Here is a 16,172-nt window from a genome sequence, read left to right as displayed (position 1 = left end):
CTTTGGCTGTGCCTCTGTTGTTTATGTCCTGCACCAGCCTGCCCTGGCCGTAGACGCATCCCAATACATCTCCTCTTCCACAGGAACACAGCACGGCCGACAGGAAAAAACACTAGCTTCAACATCTTTCATGTTCAGACAGAACAATGCAGGGGTCCAGTGTCAGAAGTGGTAGAGTGGGCGGTCAAGCACGGTTTCCTAGTGTAAGCACACACTGAGGAAGAGGAAGAGCACACACTGAGGAAGAGGAAGAGCACACACTGAGGAAGAGGAAGAGCACACACTGAGGAAGAGGAAGAGCACACACTGAGGAAGAGGAAGAGCACACACTGAGGAAGAGCACACACTGAGGAAGAGCACACACGTACACTGAGGAGATACTTTTCAGAAATCTAATATCTGTACTATATAGCAATGAGGACATTAGGCTTATTCAGTTTAGTTAAATCTTCTTGAGTACTTGCTTTGAAGTGAACCTACAGCCACCCGGCTTTCTCTAAACATCCCAGCCCCTGCCTTCGTTTCCAGAGCGCAGTGAGTTCTGTGAGTGATGCCCAGAATGGACGGCACTTTCATGGCTGTCTGAGTGTCACAGAGGAGTGAACCTCTGAGTGAAGCTTCCCTCCTACACACACAAACACAACACTGAGATGGCAGGGACACATGGTCAATGGAGAGGTTTTTTTTAAAGGTTGAGCAGCGCAGATGGACCTCAGCTTGCTCCCTAAGGCTTTAAAGTCTGCCTCTGACATGCTCCTGACATCATTCTATGACTGTCACTATCTAGAAAAACTATGGTACGGGTCATTTCAATAAAACTGTGCCCTTAGCTAATACTGAAATGACTCAGTCAATTAATCATAGGTAATACATGTCATTTGAAAATGTCAAAGTTAATTCCTAGCCATGTGCATGTCAGTTTGAGGGTTTGAGTTTCAGGCATATCCTCTGCATAGTGTAATTAACAGACAGGCTGGTCTGTCAGTAAGACATCTTCGATTTCAGCCCTAAGCAACTCTGATCCCACAGCCACCTCTTGTCCTGAACTCAGAATCCTCTTTCCACTATCTGCTATGAACAGGAAAGAACCACAAACAACCTAACAAATTAAAAGTGCCTGATGGAGATGTAATACACCGTTTTATCCTTAAATCTATGTAAAGAAGGGCCTCCTAGTGGAGCTACTAACATGTCTGTCTCAACGGACTGCAGACATTGTACCATCCTCACACAGACTTATTGCTCATGAACCTACCGTAAATAGCTGAGGATGACCTTATCAAGAATGTTGTGTGAGCAGCACGTCCATATAAACTGGCAGTAAATTGATTAGGCATAGCTACCTCTGTGATGAATGGTACACTCTGATTAGGCATAGCTACCTCTGTGATGAATGGTACACTCTGATTAGGCATAGCTACCTCTGTGATGAATGATACACTCTGATTAGGCATAGATACCTCTGTGATGAATGATACACTCTGATTAGGCATAGCTACCTCTGTGATGAATGGTACACTCTGATTAGGCATAGATACCTCTGTGATGAATGATACACTCTGATTAGGCATAGATACCTCTGGGATGAATGATACACTATGATTAGGCATAGATACCTCTGTGATGAATGGTACACTCTGATTAGGCATAGATACCTCTGTGATGAATGATACACTATGATTAGGCATAGATACCTCTGTGATGAATGGTACACTCTGATTAGGCATAGATACCTCTGTGATGAATGATACACTATGATTAGGCATAGATACCTCTGTGATGAATGGTACACTCTGATTAGGCATAGATACCTCTGTGATGAATGATACACTCTGATTAGGCATAGATACCTCTGGGATGAATGATACACTCTGATTAGGCATAGATACCTCTGTGATGAATGATACACTCTGATTAGGCATAGCTACCTCTGTGATGAATGATACACTCTGATTAGGCATAGATACCTCTGTGATGAATGGTACACTCTGATTAGGCATAGATACCTCTGTGATGAATGGTACACTCTGATTAGGCATAGATACCTCTGTGATGAATGATACACTCTGATTAGGCATAGATACCTCTGTGATGAATGGTACACTCTGATTAGGCATAGATACCTCTGTGATGAATGATACACTCTGATTAGGCATAGCTACCTCTGTGATGAATGATACACTCTGATTAGGCATAGATACCTCTGTGATGAATGATACACTCTGATTAGGCATAGATACCTCTGTGATGAATGGTACACTCTGATTAGGCATAGATACCTCTGTGATGAATGGTACACTCTGATTAGGCATAGATACCTCTGTGATGAATGTACACTATGATTAGGCATAGATACCTCTGTGATGAATGTACACTCTGATTAGGCATAGATACCTCTGATGATGAATTAGGCATACACCTCTGTGATGAATGATACACTCTGATTAGGCATAGCTACCTCTGTGATGAATGATACACTCTGATTAGGCATAGATACCTCTGGGATGAATGATACACTATGATTAGGCATAGATACCTCTGTGATGAATGGTACACTCTGATTAGGCATAGATACCTCTGTGATGAATGATACACTCTGATTAGGCATAGATACCTCTGTGATGAATGATACACTCTGATTAGGCATAGATACCTCTGTGATGAATGGTACACTCTGATTAGGCATATAGATACACTCTGATTAGGCATAGATACCTCTGTGATGAATGATACACTCTGATTAGGCATAGCTACCTCTGTGATGAATGGTACACTCTGATTAGGCATAGATACCTCTGTGATGAATGATACACTATGATTAGGCATAGATACCTCTGATTGATGATAATGATACACTCTGATTAGGCATAGCTACCTCTACCTCTGTGATGAATGGTACACTCTGATTAGGCATAGATACCTCTGTGATGAATGATACACTATGATTAGGCATAGATACCTCTGTGATGAATGATACACTCTGATTAGGCATAGCTACCTCTGTGATGAATGATACACTCTGATTAGGCATAGCTACCTCTGTGATGAATGATACACTCTCACAACCACTTGTAAACACAAACAGACCCATTTGTTCTTGACTTGATCACTCCTCAGCCCCCAATGTCAGAGAGCATTTTGTCAGTTCATTTATTATTAAAGTACTGTTGAACAAAGCTCTGGAGATTCTGCAGCTGGTAATTGGGTTATATTGACTTCAGGAGCAGTGAACCGATACAGTAACTTGTCTCAATCTGACATCAGGAGATGGGAGGAGCTGTGTTATGCCGCAGTACTTCATTTGTAATTAATGTCATTATTTGTTTACCCAGCCCCTCGGGAATACTATGTTTTTATTGAAGGGGACGTTTATTAATTATAGAATGGCACATTAATTGATACATTTCCTCTGTTCTAATAAACCTTATTACAAAGAGAAAGCCCCTATGGCCTTCTTGGAACATAGATTTCCCATAATCCCCCTTCCTGCTGAGGTTTCCAGGCGGTTTGCCATTTACGCTCACTACAATCTGTGTAACAGTGTGACCTGTGCATTCCATGACTGCCTCAGATTCCTGCTTTATCCTAAGGGAGCAACCACCTAGGTGCCCTTAAACTGTAATGGAATGCTCTATGAGTAGCGGTACTTGAGGCCAGATATTGGGAGAGCCTGGTTAAATTTGAGCCAGTTTTCTTCAGCAGGAAAAGAATCCTGCAGCAACAGGAAATGTGAATTATTATGTGGATTATAATTCATTTTTTGTAGAGGTTGATGCATTTTTTTGTTAGGGCAAATCAAGTCTGACATTTTAAAGTGGAATTACAAACTTTAGAAGCCTTTTTAAACCTTGAATACGCTATACGTTTGCATTTCCTGCTCGGAAGGAAAATTATCATCAACAAAAGAGAGCTCAAATTAAGATACTACATCTGTAGATAAGAGAAGCTGGTTGATTTTCATGTTATGCCAGTGAACTGGAACTGATTGTATTTCTTACAAAAACAGTTCCTGGCTGTAACAATGTGATGATGTCATGAGGAAACGTGATGTGTAATTTGGAAAGCATGGGTGGTCTCTGCTGAGTGAGTGAGTTATCTAATGGATGTAAATATGATGAAGTTTTTGTCTGGAGGTCAGGACACCTCGTGTGTGTGTGTGTGTGTGCATGCGTGTGTGTTTAGGGGTTTGTGTATGTGAGAGAGGGAGCGAGAGAGAGAAAGATAAAGAGAGTGGATATTTGATCATGAGTAAGCTCGTCTGCTGTAGCTCTGGTATCTCTGCTCTGGGTCATTGTGTTGGAGGTTATGTGGAGGTGTAAAAGTTATTTGTCATATAACATGTCCTCTTATGAAACAAGACATGCCAGCCCCAGGGACAGTGTCAGACAAAGTGTTACTTGAGTGGCTGCTACAAAAAAAGTCCTGCCTGTTAACATAGCTGTAATTGCATTGGCTGTGACAGGTCGCGTGACAGGATGTTGTCGTTTCCTCTCTGAGAACCCATCCCTTAAGTTAACCCCGCCTCCTTTTAATGCAGATCCACTACAGAGGTATGGTGGTGGTGGTGAGATACTAGCATGGCCGCTCATGTCTGTCATTGATTTCCTTCTGTGCTGCCTCCCCTGCAGGACAGAGTCCCGGGGCATGTCTAAGCCACTGCCACCGGTCAGTCAGAGGCCTCCCAGAATGGTCAGCCAGACTTCCAAGGCAGTGACCTCATCAACAGTGGATGCCACCTCAGGGTCAAAGGTGAGAAAACATCTCTCATTTATGAGCATGCGTTGTTTACTCAGTGTGTTTCACTTATTTGGATCTATCCCAAACCAGTGTTTCAGCAATTAGGTCCAGTGATTGCAGTGTAAAGCGTTTGAATTGATTTTGTTTCTAAGGGTACTGGGAGACTGTTAATTTTCATGCTGGAGAATTGGTATCATCTCCTCTAGAACACTCTCATTTTGATTAATGGCTGTAGACTGAAATAGATTAGTGATTTTCTTCAAGCCCAGTGAAACTCAATTAAACCTCCACAGTGGTTGGCCATGGATTCACTATGTGCTTATAAAAGGCTTTACTCAAATGGTTTAGTAAAGGAACAGTATTAGAAGATGAAACGGCTACTATTGGATGTTTTGAAGGCACAGGTGGGGAAGTGACACTCCATAGAATGCCCATGTCCCCTTCTTATAAGGATCATACTTCCACAGAGGGCAGATGATGGCAGTGAGGCTGTCTTCCAGACCCTGTGGTCTCCTCTGCTCTGCCACTGACATGGCTGTGGTCTATCTTCAGGACATTGGCAGTTCAGTACTCACATGACACCCAGCTGCCCATCTGTAAAGTGATTTAGTGGCTCTTCCTAGACCCTTCCCAGGCCACATACACCTGACTGTCTCCAGTTTCCAGATAAAGCCTGCCAGCCTCCTCTCCCTTCTTCCCCCGTGGCCCAGCTCTCCCAGGCTGAGAGGGGTGGCCATGCTGGGTGGCATGACAGGGCTACCTGCCAACTCACTATTGCCTCTCCAGTCTGACTGACGGGTGTTGACGTTAGTGAGTGTTGAGGCAGCATACGCCTGGCTAGCTGTAAAATGACCTCCTGGCTGTAATGCTTCAGGCCTGTGAGTGAGAGACAGCATTGTGTCAGCATCATATGAGCTGTCTGAAACCAATCAATCCCCAGTCAACCTATCAATACAATCATAGTAATAAAACACTCTTCAGCTACACACAGCACCCAAACACATGCACTGACTTGACTGGGACTCTGCAGTAGGCGAGCACTGCAGTAGGCATATAATTATTCCTATAGAACAGTGCCTCTAAGGTTGTGAAAGTAGCTCTCCTAAGATTGTTGTACCTGTGTTAGAAGCAGCACCTCATCAGACCTCATGTCAACGTGTTGTCTGCTATCAGAGGTGCCAGTCATTTCAAGCAGAGTGTCAGACAGGGCATTATCGATGACCACTTGCTCATTCTCAATGGTAAGCAGAGTATAGATTTGCTTTAGAATTCACTATCTATGCATACAATAAGGGGAACGTTGAGTTTCCAATCACAGTACAGTGAATATGTGACTACACAATGCTTTCTAATATCTGCTAAACTTAAATAAGGCTGTTCTCTTGATGGTTCTCCTGACAAACGCTGTGTATATTTCCTAATGCTCTGCATGTTTGGCTGGCCGTACAGTAGTTTCAGTAATTAGTGCATGTTTTTGCCAGCTGTGGAGGAGGAAATGGCATATAATGATCCCCTGCAATGGAAACCTAACTCAACTGTTGCTAGGGTGCAATCGGATTTGGCTCAGTTGAACATTCATCTGAAATCATCTGAGATTCAGAGGAGTGAGAAAACCAGTGGGCCTTGAAAGAATGCTTAATGTATGATTTTATAATACTGTATTCCCATTTGGGTGAAGTGTGCTTGTGTCATGCCCTGACCTTAGTTATCTTTGTTTTCTTTATAATTATGGTTAGGTCAGGGTGTAACAAGGGTGGTTGGTTTAGTTTTTGTATTGTCTAGGTGTTGTTGACCTGTCTAGGTGTTTTTGTATATCTATGGGGTGTTATTATGTCTAGGTATATGTAAGTCTATGGTGGCCTGAATTGGTTCCCAATCATAGACAGCTGTTTATCGTTGTCTCTGATTGGGGATCCTATTTAGGTTGCCATTTACCATTTTGGTTTTGTGGGTTATTGTCTGTGTAGTTGCATGTCAGCACTCGGTTTAGCATAGCTTCACGGTCGTTTTGATGTTTTGTTAGTTTAAGTGTTCTTCGTTAATTAAAGCAGAATGTATTCTTATCACGCTGCGCCTTGTCTCATCATTACGACGAACGTGACAGCTTGCTTGTCATATGAGGTGCTGAAATTAGAAGGTTAAAGCTAAATCAAATGAGAAACAGAGAAACACAAAGGAGAAAGTTAATAACTAAAATGACTAACTTCAAACATTTGTGTGCCCCATTCTCAAAATCAAAATGTTTTTCATAATCTAATCATCAAACATACAGTAACACCGAATGATCTCTATAAACATGGGACTGAATGGTCATACAGTAACACCTAATGATCTCTATAAACATGGGACTGAATGGTCATACAGTAACACCTAATGATCTCTATAAACATGGGACTGAATGGTCATACAGTAACACCTAATGATCTCTATAAACATGGGACTGAATGGTCATACAGTAACACCTAATGATCTCTATAAACATGGGACTGAATGGTCATACAGTAACACCTAATGATCTCTATAAACATGGGACTGAATGGTCATATTGTTTTGATACATGCTCCTGTTCAACCAGTTCCTGTTCCTACTGGTTGTGTCATGTGGTATTACATTCTTTCAGACAGCTCCTTACCACTGAGCTCCCTGGGCAGCTAATAGCAGATGTTGTTTGTAAACCAGTATATAAAGGAAACCCCGTTCATAACCAACGTGTTTGTTTTTCCAGCCGCAGGGCTCTAGGAGTAGTGGCAAGGTACACAGCTTCGGCAAGAGGGACCAAGCCATCAAGAGGAACCCCAATATCCCTGTGGTGGTCAGGGGATGGCTCTACAAACAGGTGAGCCCTCCACATCACCCCACCTCAGTCACTGTAGCTACTGTATGGTTCACAGGAATCTCCATAGTTATGGCTAAGAGTATAACTCAATGACTGTAGCTATAGCTAAGGGCAGTGTGTTGGGGTCTAATGGTAAACTGTCCTCCACTCTAACGGAAGCACACATCTCACGTTGATATTACATCTCTGTCATATTATGTCATGTCATTTACAGTGGCCTTCCACTTAATGCTTAATTCAGGCTAAGCAATGATGAGAGGCCAGGTCTATGAGAATGTACTACAGTATTAATGACTGTGACCTTGTGGACTCTGGCTGAGTAAACAGGGAACGACAGTCATCATTTCTCATTATGAACCCCTTCTATGGATCTCCATTTACCTAGAGGACGGAGGGAGCATGAGAGAGATGTCTCTTTAGGGGTGAGGTATAAGAGGATGACACCCAGGGTGATTGTCTCCTGTTGACTGATGCCCCCTGGTGCGGCTGGCACGGAGGTGTAACACCCCTGAGGCAGGCCAGAGGGGGTGAGATTTAAGACCCTGACTTGGTAACACGTTATCGACTCATAAGGAGTGTTTAGACAGAAAGACTATGGATTGATGGTTGCAGAACACTAATGAATCATTGACAACAGGATTCTGATTAGAGAGAATGAGTTAGACCTACTGGAGCTCCTATCATGGCAGGACATGAACCCTGTTCTGTTCAGGGGGAACACAATTACTGGCTGTACTAATGAAATGTATGAATTTTCTTGTGCTTTCCCTCTCCCGGTAAATGGGTACTTTAGCCTATATTCCCCAGCTATGGTTTTTAATTAGAATGTGCATTAGAAGGTGATGTTGTATTGCTGAGAGGGCTTACATTCCTTGTTGTGTTTCCTCCTCCAGGACAGCTCTGGAATGAGACTGTGGAAGAGGAAGTGGTTTGTGTTGTCTGACTACTGCTTGTTTTATTACAAAGGTGAGTCACACAGGCACACCGGGTCAGGGTTTAATTGAGACTAATTAAAATAGTCGCAGGGTGAATTGATTTGGTTATGAAATCCGAGTCGGTCTTCTTAATTCCGAGTCGTCTGCCTCTGAGTGGAGCTAAACCTTTCAATCAGAGAGACATGACTGCAGTTAGACAAGGTTCTGTTCTGTCACAGGCTATTCTCTCTCCTCTTCTCTCTTTCTATCTCTATTTCCCTCTTTCTTTCACCTCTCCGCCATTCATCACACTGAGCCAGAGATAAGCCTCCAGTCCTGCTGCCTGCCACCACAGCACAGCGGCTCCTTGAACATCCTTATGTCTCTCCAATTACATTTCCCACAGTCACGAATCACCATGCAGGAACATAATGGTGCATTGATGAAGCAGTTATGTCATGCTATTTATAAACTGGTAGAATAATTAAAGTAGTCAAGGCAGTGGGCCAGCGGTGAGGTGTGTGGTGGGCTGTAGTGTATTGTGTGATAATGATCACCTGCGTGTGCGTGTGCGTGTGTGTGTGTGTGTGTGTGTGTGTGAGTGTCCCTCTAGACAGCAGAGAGGAGACGGTTTTGGGGAGCATCCCCCTGCCCAGTTATGTCATCGCCCCTGTGGAGCCTGATGACCACATCAGCCGCAAGTATGCCTTCAAGGTAAGACTAGAGGGCAAGGGTGGGAACTAGCTTCTCACAGAGTGGAAAATACTGTTACCAGCTACCTCACAGTCCAACCAAGCTGCATGAATTGAGAAACAGACTGGATATATGAAAGAGGTTTTCAACTGTGAAGGAAATGCTAACTAACAGCCATTAGATAAAGTTGCTACACCTTGGTTACAGAGTTAGACAGTCACACAGCCAGGGGCCTGTGTGGGCAAGCCAGACAAAGTAGGCAGTGCTCACTCTGATTAGTGTCAGACTGGTGGACTGTTATAACACTCCATTCTTAAGACATCAGTCTGGATCCTTTCTTTAAAAGCACAGAGATTCATCATAAAACCTATACAATCTGGACCAAGACTGGCTCTTCCTAATGTCGGCCCTGCCTGGCGTGCTATGTCGCTTTGACCTGTGAGTTTTCAGTGTGGGCCCTTCATGCAAACCAATTTAATTAACAAGAACACTAAGTGGGAAATGTGACTTCATACTTACCTGTACCTCTCATCTGCTATTTCATAACACGCATGCACCAAAACCTTGAGGCCTGTAGGTCTCAATAATGTGGAGTTATTCAGGGAGTATCAGCCCCTGTAGGTATCTTATCCTGGTCTGAGGTACAGTATCTGTCCCTTTTAAAGGTCTTGTTGGTAGTGGTGTTACTGTGCTGCTCTGCTCTCTGGCCCCTGTCCGTCAGTCAGCAGGCCCCTGTCATCACCAGTAGAGCTTTAGGATCGCAGCACTCTTAACCCCTTTCCACAGTCCTCCAAGCCCCTTTCCACAGTCCTCCAAGCCCCTTTCCACAATCCTCCAAGCCCCTTTCCACAGTCCTCCAAGCCCCTTTCCACAGTCCTCCAAGCCCCTTTCCACAGTCCTCCAAGCCCCTTTCCACAGTCCTCCAAGCCCCTTTCCACAGTCCTCCAAGCCCCTTTCCACAGTCCTCCAAGCCCCTTTCCACAGTCCTCCAAGCCCCTTTCCTCTCCACAGTCCTCCAAGCCCCTCTCCTCTCCACAGTCCTCCAAGCCCCTCTCCTCTCCACAGTCCTCCAAGCCCCTCTCCTCTCCACAGTCCTCCAAGCCCCTCTCCTCTCCACACTCCTCCAAGCCCCTCTCCTCTCCACACTCCTCCTCCTCCCCTCTCTGTGTAAACACTTAATTGGTGTTCCAGCAGTGTATTTGATCTGTGTGGGCCAGAACCAGCACCAGCCGAGCGAGCCTCCCTCTTTAGCTCGAGTGAAGTGAGTTTACAACAACTGTTGTAGGAGTCTTAGAAGTAGTTTACAAACTGTATATGTCCCAACTCAGAATCAAATAGGCTTACCAAAAATAACACGGTTTATTTTGATTGGTGGTTTTCTGCATTTATCAGAGTGCCATCAGGTAGCCTGATTTCAGATGTGTCCATAGAAATGGATTATTAGGGAAATCCTTCTTGCATTGCATGTCAAATTTTTAATCAAACTATTACATTAATCTGACTATCCACAGTAATCACAATATTGTGTACTTGCAACCACACTCGTTGTATTGTTTCTCGCCTCCGTTGGCAGCAGGGAAAGGATCCTCCATGAGGGTAGTGGGGGGCAATAGACTATTTTTTCACATTTCAGTCAGTGTGTGTGACAGACAGAGTAGAGAGTAAGAATGGGTTTCTCTGCTGGGTCAGAGTGTTTACAATATCCGTCTCCATATCTTTCTCAGTGAGAGCAGAGGACCCTTTATGAAGAACAATTCAGGGTGAATGTTTGATGGCGTTCAATTGCAGTCCTTTCATAATGTATCCTTTGTGCTTGGCTTTTAGTTCCTCCTGGGTGTGTGTACTGTATGTATGTGTGTGTTTGTGGTGCAGGCCTGGGTATTACTCCTGCAGCTCATATTACATACAATGGAATTTGTATGACGATTGTTGCCGAGGGGGGGGGATTAATTCTACATTGAAGCTATTTTCTAGCGTCTTCTCTCTCTCTCTCTGCCTCTCTCTCTCTCTCTCTCTCTCTCTCTCTCTCTCTCTCACTGCCTTTCTCTCTCTCTCACTGCCTTTCTCTCTTTTCTCTTTTTCTTTCCCTTTCTCTCTCACTGCCTTTCTCTGCGTCCGCCTCTCTCTCTCTCTCTCTCACTGCATTTCTCTGCGGCCGCCTCTCTCTCTCTCTCTGCGTCCGCCTCTCTCTCTCTCTCTCACTGCCTTTCTCTGCGTCCGCCTCTCTCTCTCTCTCTCTCACTGCCTTTCTCTGCGTCCGCCTCTCTCTCTCTCTGCGTCCGCCTCTCTCTCTCTCTCTCACTGCCTTTCTCTGCGTCCGCCTCTCTCTCTCCCTGCCTTTCTCTGCGTCCGCCTCTCTCTCTCTCCCTGCCTTTCTCACCGTCCGCCTCTCTCTCTCTCACTGCCTTTCTCTCCATCCGCCTCTCTCTCTTTCTTCCTGCCTTTCTCTCCGTCCGCCTCTCTCTCACTGCCTTTCTCTCCATCCGCCTCTCTCTCTTTCTCCCTGCCTTTCTCACCGTCCGCCTCTCTCTCTCACTGCCTTTCTCTCCATCCGCCTCTCTCTCTTTCTTCCTGCCTTTCTCTCCGTCCGCCTCTCTCTCACTGCCTTTCTCTCTCTTCTCTCTCTCACTGCCTTTCTCTCCGTCCGTCTCTTTCTCTCTCTCTCTCACTGCCTTTCTCTCTCTCTCTCTCACTGCCTTTCTCTCCATCCGCCTCTCTCTCTCACTGCCTCTCTCTCCGTCCGCCTCTCTCTCTCTCTGCCTTTCTCTCCGTCCGCCTCTCTCTCTCTGCCTTTCTCTCCGTCCGCTCTCTCTCTCTCTCTCTCTCTCTCTCTCTCTCTCTCTCTCTCTCACTGCCTTTCTCTCCGTCCGCCTCTCTCCCTCTCTCACTGCCTTTCTCTCCGTCCGCCTCTCTCCCTCTCTCACTGCCTTTCTCTCCGTCCGCCTCTCTCTCCGTCCGCTTTTTTTTCTCTCTCTCTCTCGGGAGGGAGGGAGGGAATATATTTCATGGTTAGGTGAGAGGTTCCTGCTCTCAATACTGTTCTGCTAATTATCCAGTGCATGTATTTAAGAGGTCTCTGTTCCTCTCAGCTCTCTCTCTCCCTCTCTCACTGCCTTTCTCTCCGTCCGCCTCTCTCTCTCTCTCTCCCTCTCTCTCGGGAGGGAGGGAGGGAATATATTTCATGGTTAGGTGAGAGGTTCCTGCTCTCAATACTGTTCTGCTAATTATCCAGTGCATGTATTTAAGAGGTCTCTGTTCCTCTCAGCTCTCTCTCTCCCTCTCTCACTGCCTTTCTCTCCGTCCGCCTCTCTCTCTCTCTCTCTCTCTCGGGAGGGAGGGAGGGAGGGAGGGAGGGAGGGAGGGAGGGAGGAGGGAGGGAATGTATTTCATGGTTAGGTGAGAGGTTCCTGCTCTCAATACTGTTCTGCTAATTATCCAGTGCATGTATTTAAGAGGTCTCTGTTCCTCTCAGCTCTCTCTCTCCCTCTCTCACTGCCTTTCTCTCCATCCGCCTCTCTCTCTCTCTCTCTCTCGGGAGGGAGGGAGGGAGGGAATGTATTTCATGGTTAGGTGAGAGGTTCCTGCTCTCAATACTGTTCTGCTAATTATCCAGTGCATGTATTTAAGAGGTCTCTGTTCCTCTCAGCTCTCTCTCTCTCCCTCTCTCACTGCCTTTCTCTCCGTCCGCCTCTCTCTCTCTCTCTCTCTCTCGGGAGGGAGGGAGGGAGGGAGGGAATATATTTCATGGTTAGGTGAGAGGTTCCTGCTCTCAATACTGTTCTGCTAATTATCCAGTGCATGTATTTAAGAGGTCTCTGTTCCTCTCAGCTCTCTCTCTCCCTCTCTCACTGCCTTTCTCTCCGTCCGCCTCTCTCTCTCTCGGGAGGGAGGGAGGGAGGGAGGGAGGGAATATATTTCATGGTTAGGTGAGAGGTTCCTGCTCTCAATACTGTTCTGCTAATTATCCAGTGCATGTATTTAAGAGGTCTCTGTTCCTCTCAGCTCTCTCTCTCCCTCTCTCACTGCCTTTCTCTCCGTCCGCCTCTCTCTCTCTCTCTCGGGAGGGAGGGAGGGAGGGAGGGAGGGAATATATTTCATGGTTAGGTGAGAGGTTCCTGCTCTCAATACTGTTCTGCTAATTATCCAGTGCATGTATTTAAGAGGTCTCTGTTCCTCTCAGCTCTCTCTCTCCCTCTCTCACTGCCTTTCTCTCCGTCCGCCTCTCTCTCTCTCTCTCTCTCTCGGGAGGGAGGGAGGGAGGGAATATATTTCATGGTTAGGTGAGAGGTTCCTGCTCTCAATACTGTTCTGCTAATTATCCAGTGCATGTATTTAAGAGGTCTCTGTTCCTCTCAGCTCTCTCTCTCTCGCTCTGGGTAATCACATATTCCAGACCAGGATCTTTCATTAGACAGGACCCAAGCTGTTCAGTTAACTGTCTCAACAGAACACTTCAACTGCCTTTTAGATGAAGGATAATTCCAGTCTGCTGTTGTTGTCTTGTTGTTTGTCCACTGCTGTTTGTTGTTGTGATTTGAGAGATCTGTGGTATCTCAATGTTTTGTGAGAATGCAGTTGGGAAGTCATTAGAGTTCATGCAGACAACTACCAGTTAATTACCTATAAACAATGCATGAGGCACTAAAGACCAGAGTTTCCCATCCTTGCCTTACCCCCAGTTCTAGCAGCCTATGGCCAACTATGTTCTCTTCAGCCATTTTCCCTCTCCAGAGTGTGGTGTTGTGGTTTATTGCTGTTGTGTTGTGTTTGCTAGTGTGGGTCTGTATTTTAGTCTGTTTGCTGCTTCTGCTGGTCCTAGCAACATCATCAATGTTAATCTACACTGAACAAAAATATAAACGTAACATGTAAAGTGTTGTGCCCACGTTTCATGAGCTGAAATAAAAGATCCCGAAAATGTTCATATGCACAAAAAGTTCATTTCTCTAAAATGTTTTGCACAAATTTGTTTACATCCCTGTTAGTGAGCATTTCTCCTTTGCGAAGATAATATATCTACCTGACAGCTGTGGCATATCAATAAACTGATTCAACCGCTTGATCATTACACAGGTGCACCTTGTGCTGGGGACAATAAAAGGCCACTGTATAATGTGCAGTTTCAAATTATGAGGGAACGTGCAATTTGCATGCTGACTGCAGGAATGTTTAGAGAATTTGGCACTACGTCCAACCGGCTTCACAACCGCAGACCATGTGTATGGCTTCATGTGGTTGAGCGGTTTGCTGACGCCAACGTTGTAAACGGAGTGCCCCATGGCAGGCATAATCTATGGATAATGAACACAATTGCATTTTATTGATGACAATGTGAATGCACAGAGGTATCGTGACGAGTTCCTGAGGCCCATTGTCGTGCCATTCATCCGCCGCCATCACCTCATGTTTCAGCTTGATAATGCACAGCCACATGTCGCAAGGATCTGTACACAATTTCTGGAAGCTGAAAATATCCCAGTTATTCCGTGGCCTGCATACTCACCAAATATTTCACCCATTGAGCATGTTTGGGATGCTCTGGATCAATGTGTATGAAAGCATGATCCAACTTCGCACAGCCATTGAAGAGGAGTGGGACAACATTCCACAGGCCACAATCAACAGCCTGATCAACACTGTGAAGGAGATGTGTCGCATTGCATGAGCCAACTGGGGGTCACACCAGATACTGACTGGTTTTCTGATCCACACGCCAACTTTTTTTTAAGGTATCTGTGACCAACAGATGCATATCTGTATTCCCAGTCATGTGAAATCCATAGATTAGGACCTAATGAATTTATTTCAATTGACTGATTTCCTTATATGAACTGTAACTCAGTAAAATCTTTGGAATTGTTGCATGTTGTGTTTATATTTTTGTTCAGTATAATTCACTCTCTCTGCGTTGATGACTAGCCAGCCGAGAACAGCAGAGAGACACTTCTGTTTTCTGGAGCAAGTCAATGACCTTTACCCTCCTGTTCTGTTTGCTCTTCTCACTGTATTTATCTCTCTTGTGTTCCTATTGGTTGAATGGCCTCCTGTTGTGACTGTGACTGGTGGCCCGAGCGCCGCTCCCCCCGGACTGCCGTCCTGAAACACGCTGGCGGGGCCCCTCTTGCATGAATCCGTGTTTTATTTTCCTTCATCCCTCTGAGGACCCTCACCTCGCTTCTTCTTCCCTGCTCATAGTCTACTTTTCATTTACCAAACCAATAGCAATGCACATTCAGATTATGATTTTTCTGCATCAATTACGGATGGATGGACAATGCCAGTGCTTATTCAGGTTGGCTAACTTTACTGAACGTTTGCCTTTGACGCCAACCTTGGTTCGTGATGTAACTGTATGTCAAATCTGTTGGACGACATAAAGTTCATATGGAACCACCCATCAGTCAAAGCCTGATACACATGGGTTGTTGTGAGGGTTTAGACCCTGTAACACTGGTATTTGGGCCCCGCCTCCTCCATATCAGTCACCAGGACACTGTCATCACCATGTGAACCGTGGGATAGCTGGGTCTCACACTGGGCTGGGCCATCCTCCTCTCATCCTCCTCCCATCCATCCCTTTTCACTCCTCTCCGGTTTCACTGCCTTTCTTTCTGTTGGCCTCGTCACCATCACATTCAACAAACATTCAGTCTATCGAGCCACATCTAGCTATGGCAGGCTGTATTTCAATGTTTCTGTTGTATTGTACAACCAGGCAATATCATTTAGTGCCATGGGAACCGGCTCATTGATTAATATGTTTTGTTTTGTAATGTATTTGTTTTGCAGTATTAGGCAAGACTGCCTTCTCGTCCTGTGTACCAGAGGCATGGAATTAGAGGTCGACCGATTATTGGAGGACCAAAAAAGCCGATACCAATTAATCGGCTGATATAAAAAGAATTTTTTACAACATTTATTTTTAATTTGTAATAATGACAATTAACACTTATTTTAACTTAATATAAAACATCAATCAAATCAATTTAGCC

At 45.0% G+C, this 16,172-nt stretch overlaps 1 protein-coding gene across 6 annotated transcripts in view; it reads left to right on the top strand.

Moving 5' to 3' along the window:
* LOC135557839 (pleckstrin homology domain-containing family A member 7-like) overlaps positions 1-16,172 on the top strand; it is a 141,227-nt gene that overhangs the window by 82,252 nt on the left and 42,803 nt on the right. For all 6 annotated transcript variants that reach the window (XM_064991516.1, XM_064991524.1, XM_064991506.1 and 3 more), the window contains 4 exons: positions 4,629-4,749; positions 7,463-7,573; positions 8,467-8,539; positions 9,101-9,201. In XM_064991516.1, the coding sequence (XP_064847588.1) occupies positions 4,629-4,749; positions 7,463-7,573; positions 8,467-8,539; positions 9,101-9,201 (406 nt within the window). The remainder of the gene's footprint in view (positions 1-4,628; positions 4,750-7,462; positions 7,574-8,466; positions 8,540-9,100; positions 9,202-16,172) is intronic.

Source organism: Oncorhynchus masou, chromosome 2, assembly GCF_036934945.1.
Source record: "Oncorhynchus masou masou isolate Uvic2021 chromosome 2, UVic_Omas_1.1, whole genome shotgun sequence".
NCBI lineage: Eukaryota > Metazoa > Chordata > Actinopteri > Salmoniformes > Salmonidae > Oncorhynchus > Oncorhynchus masou.
This window is presented reverse-complemented; position numbering and strand designations above follow the sequence as displayed.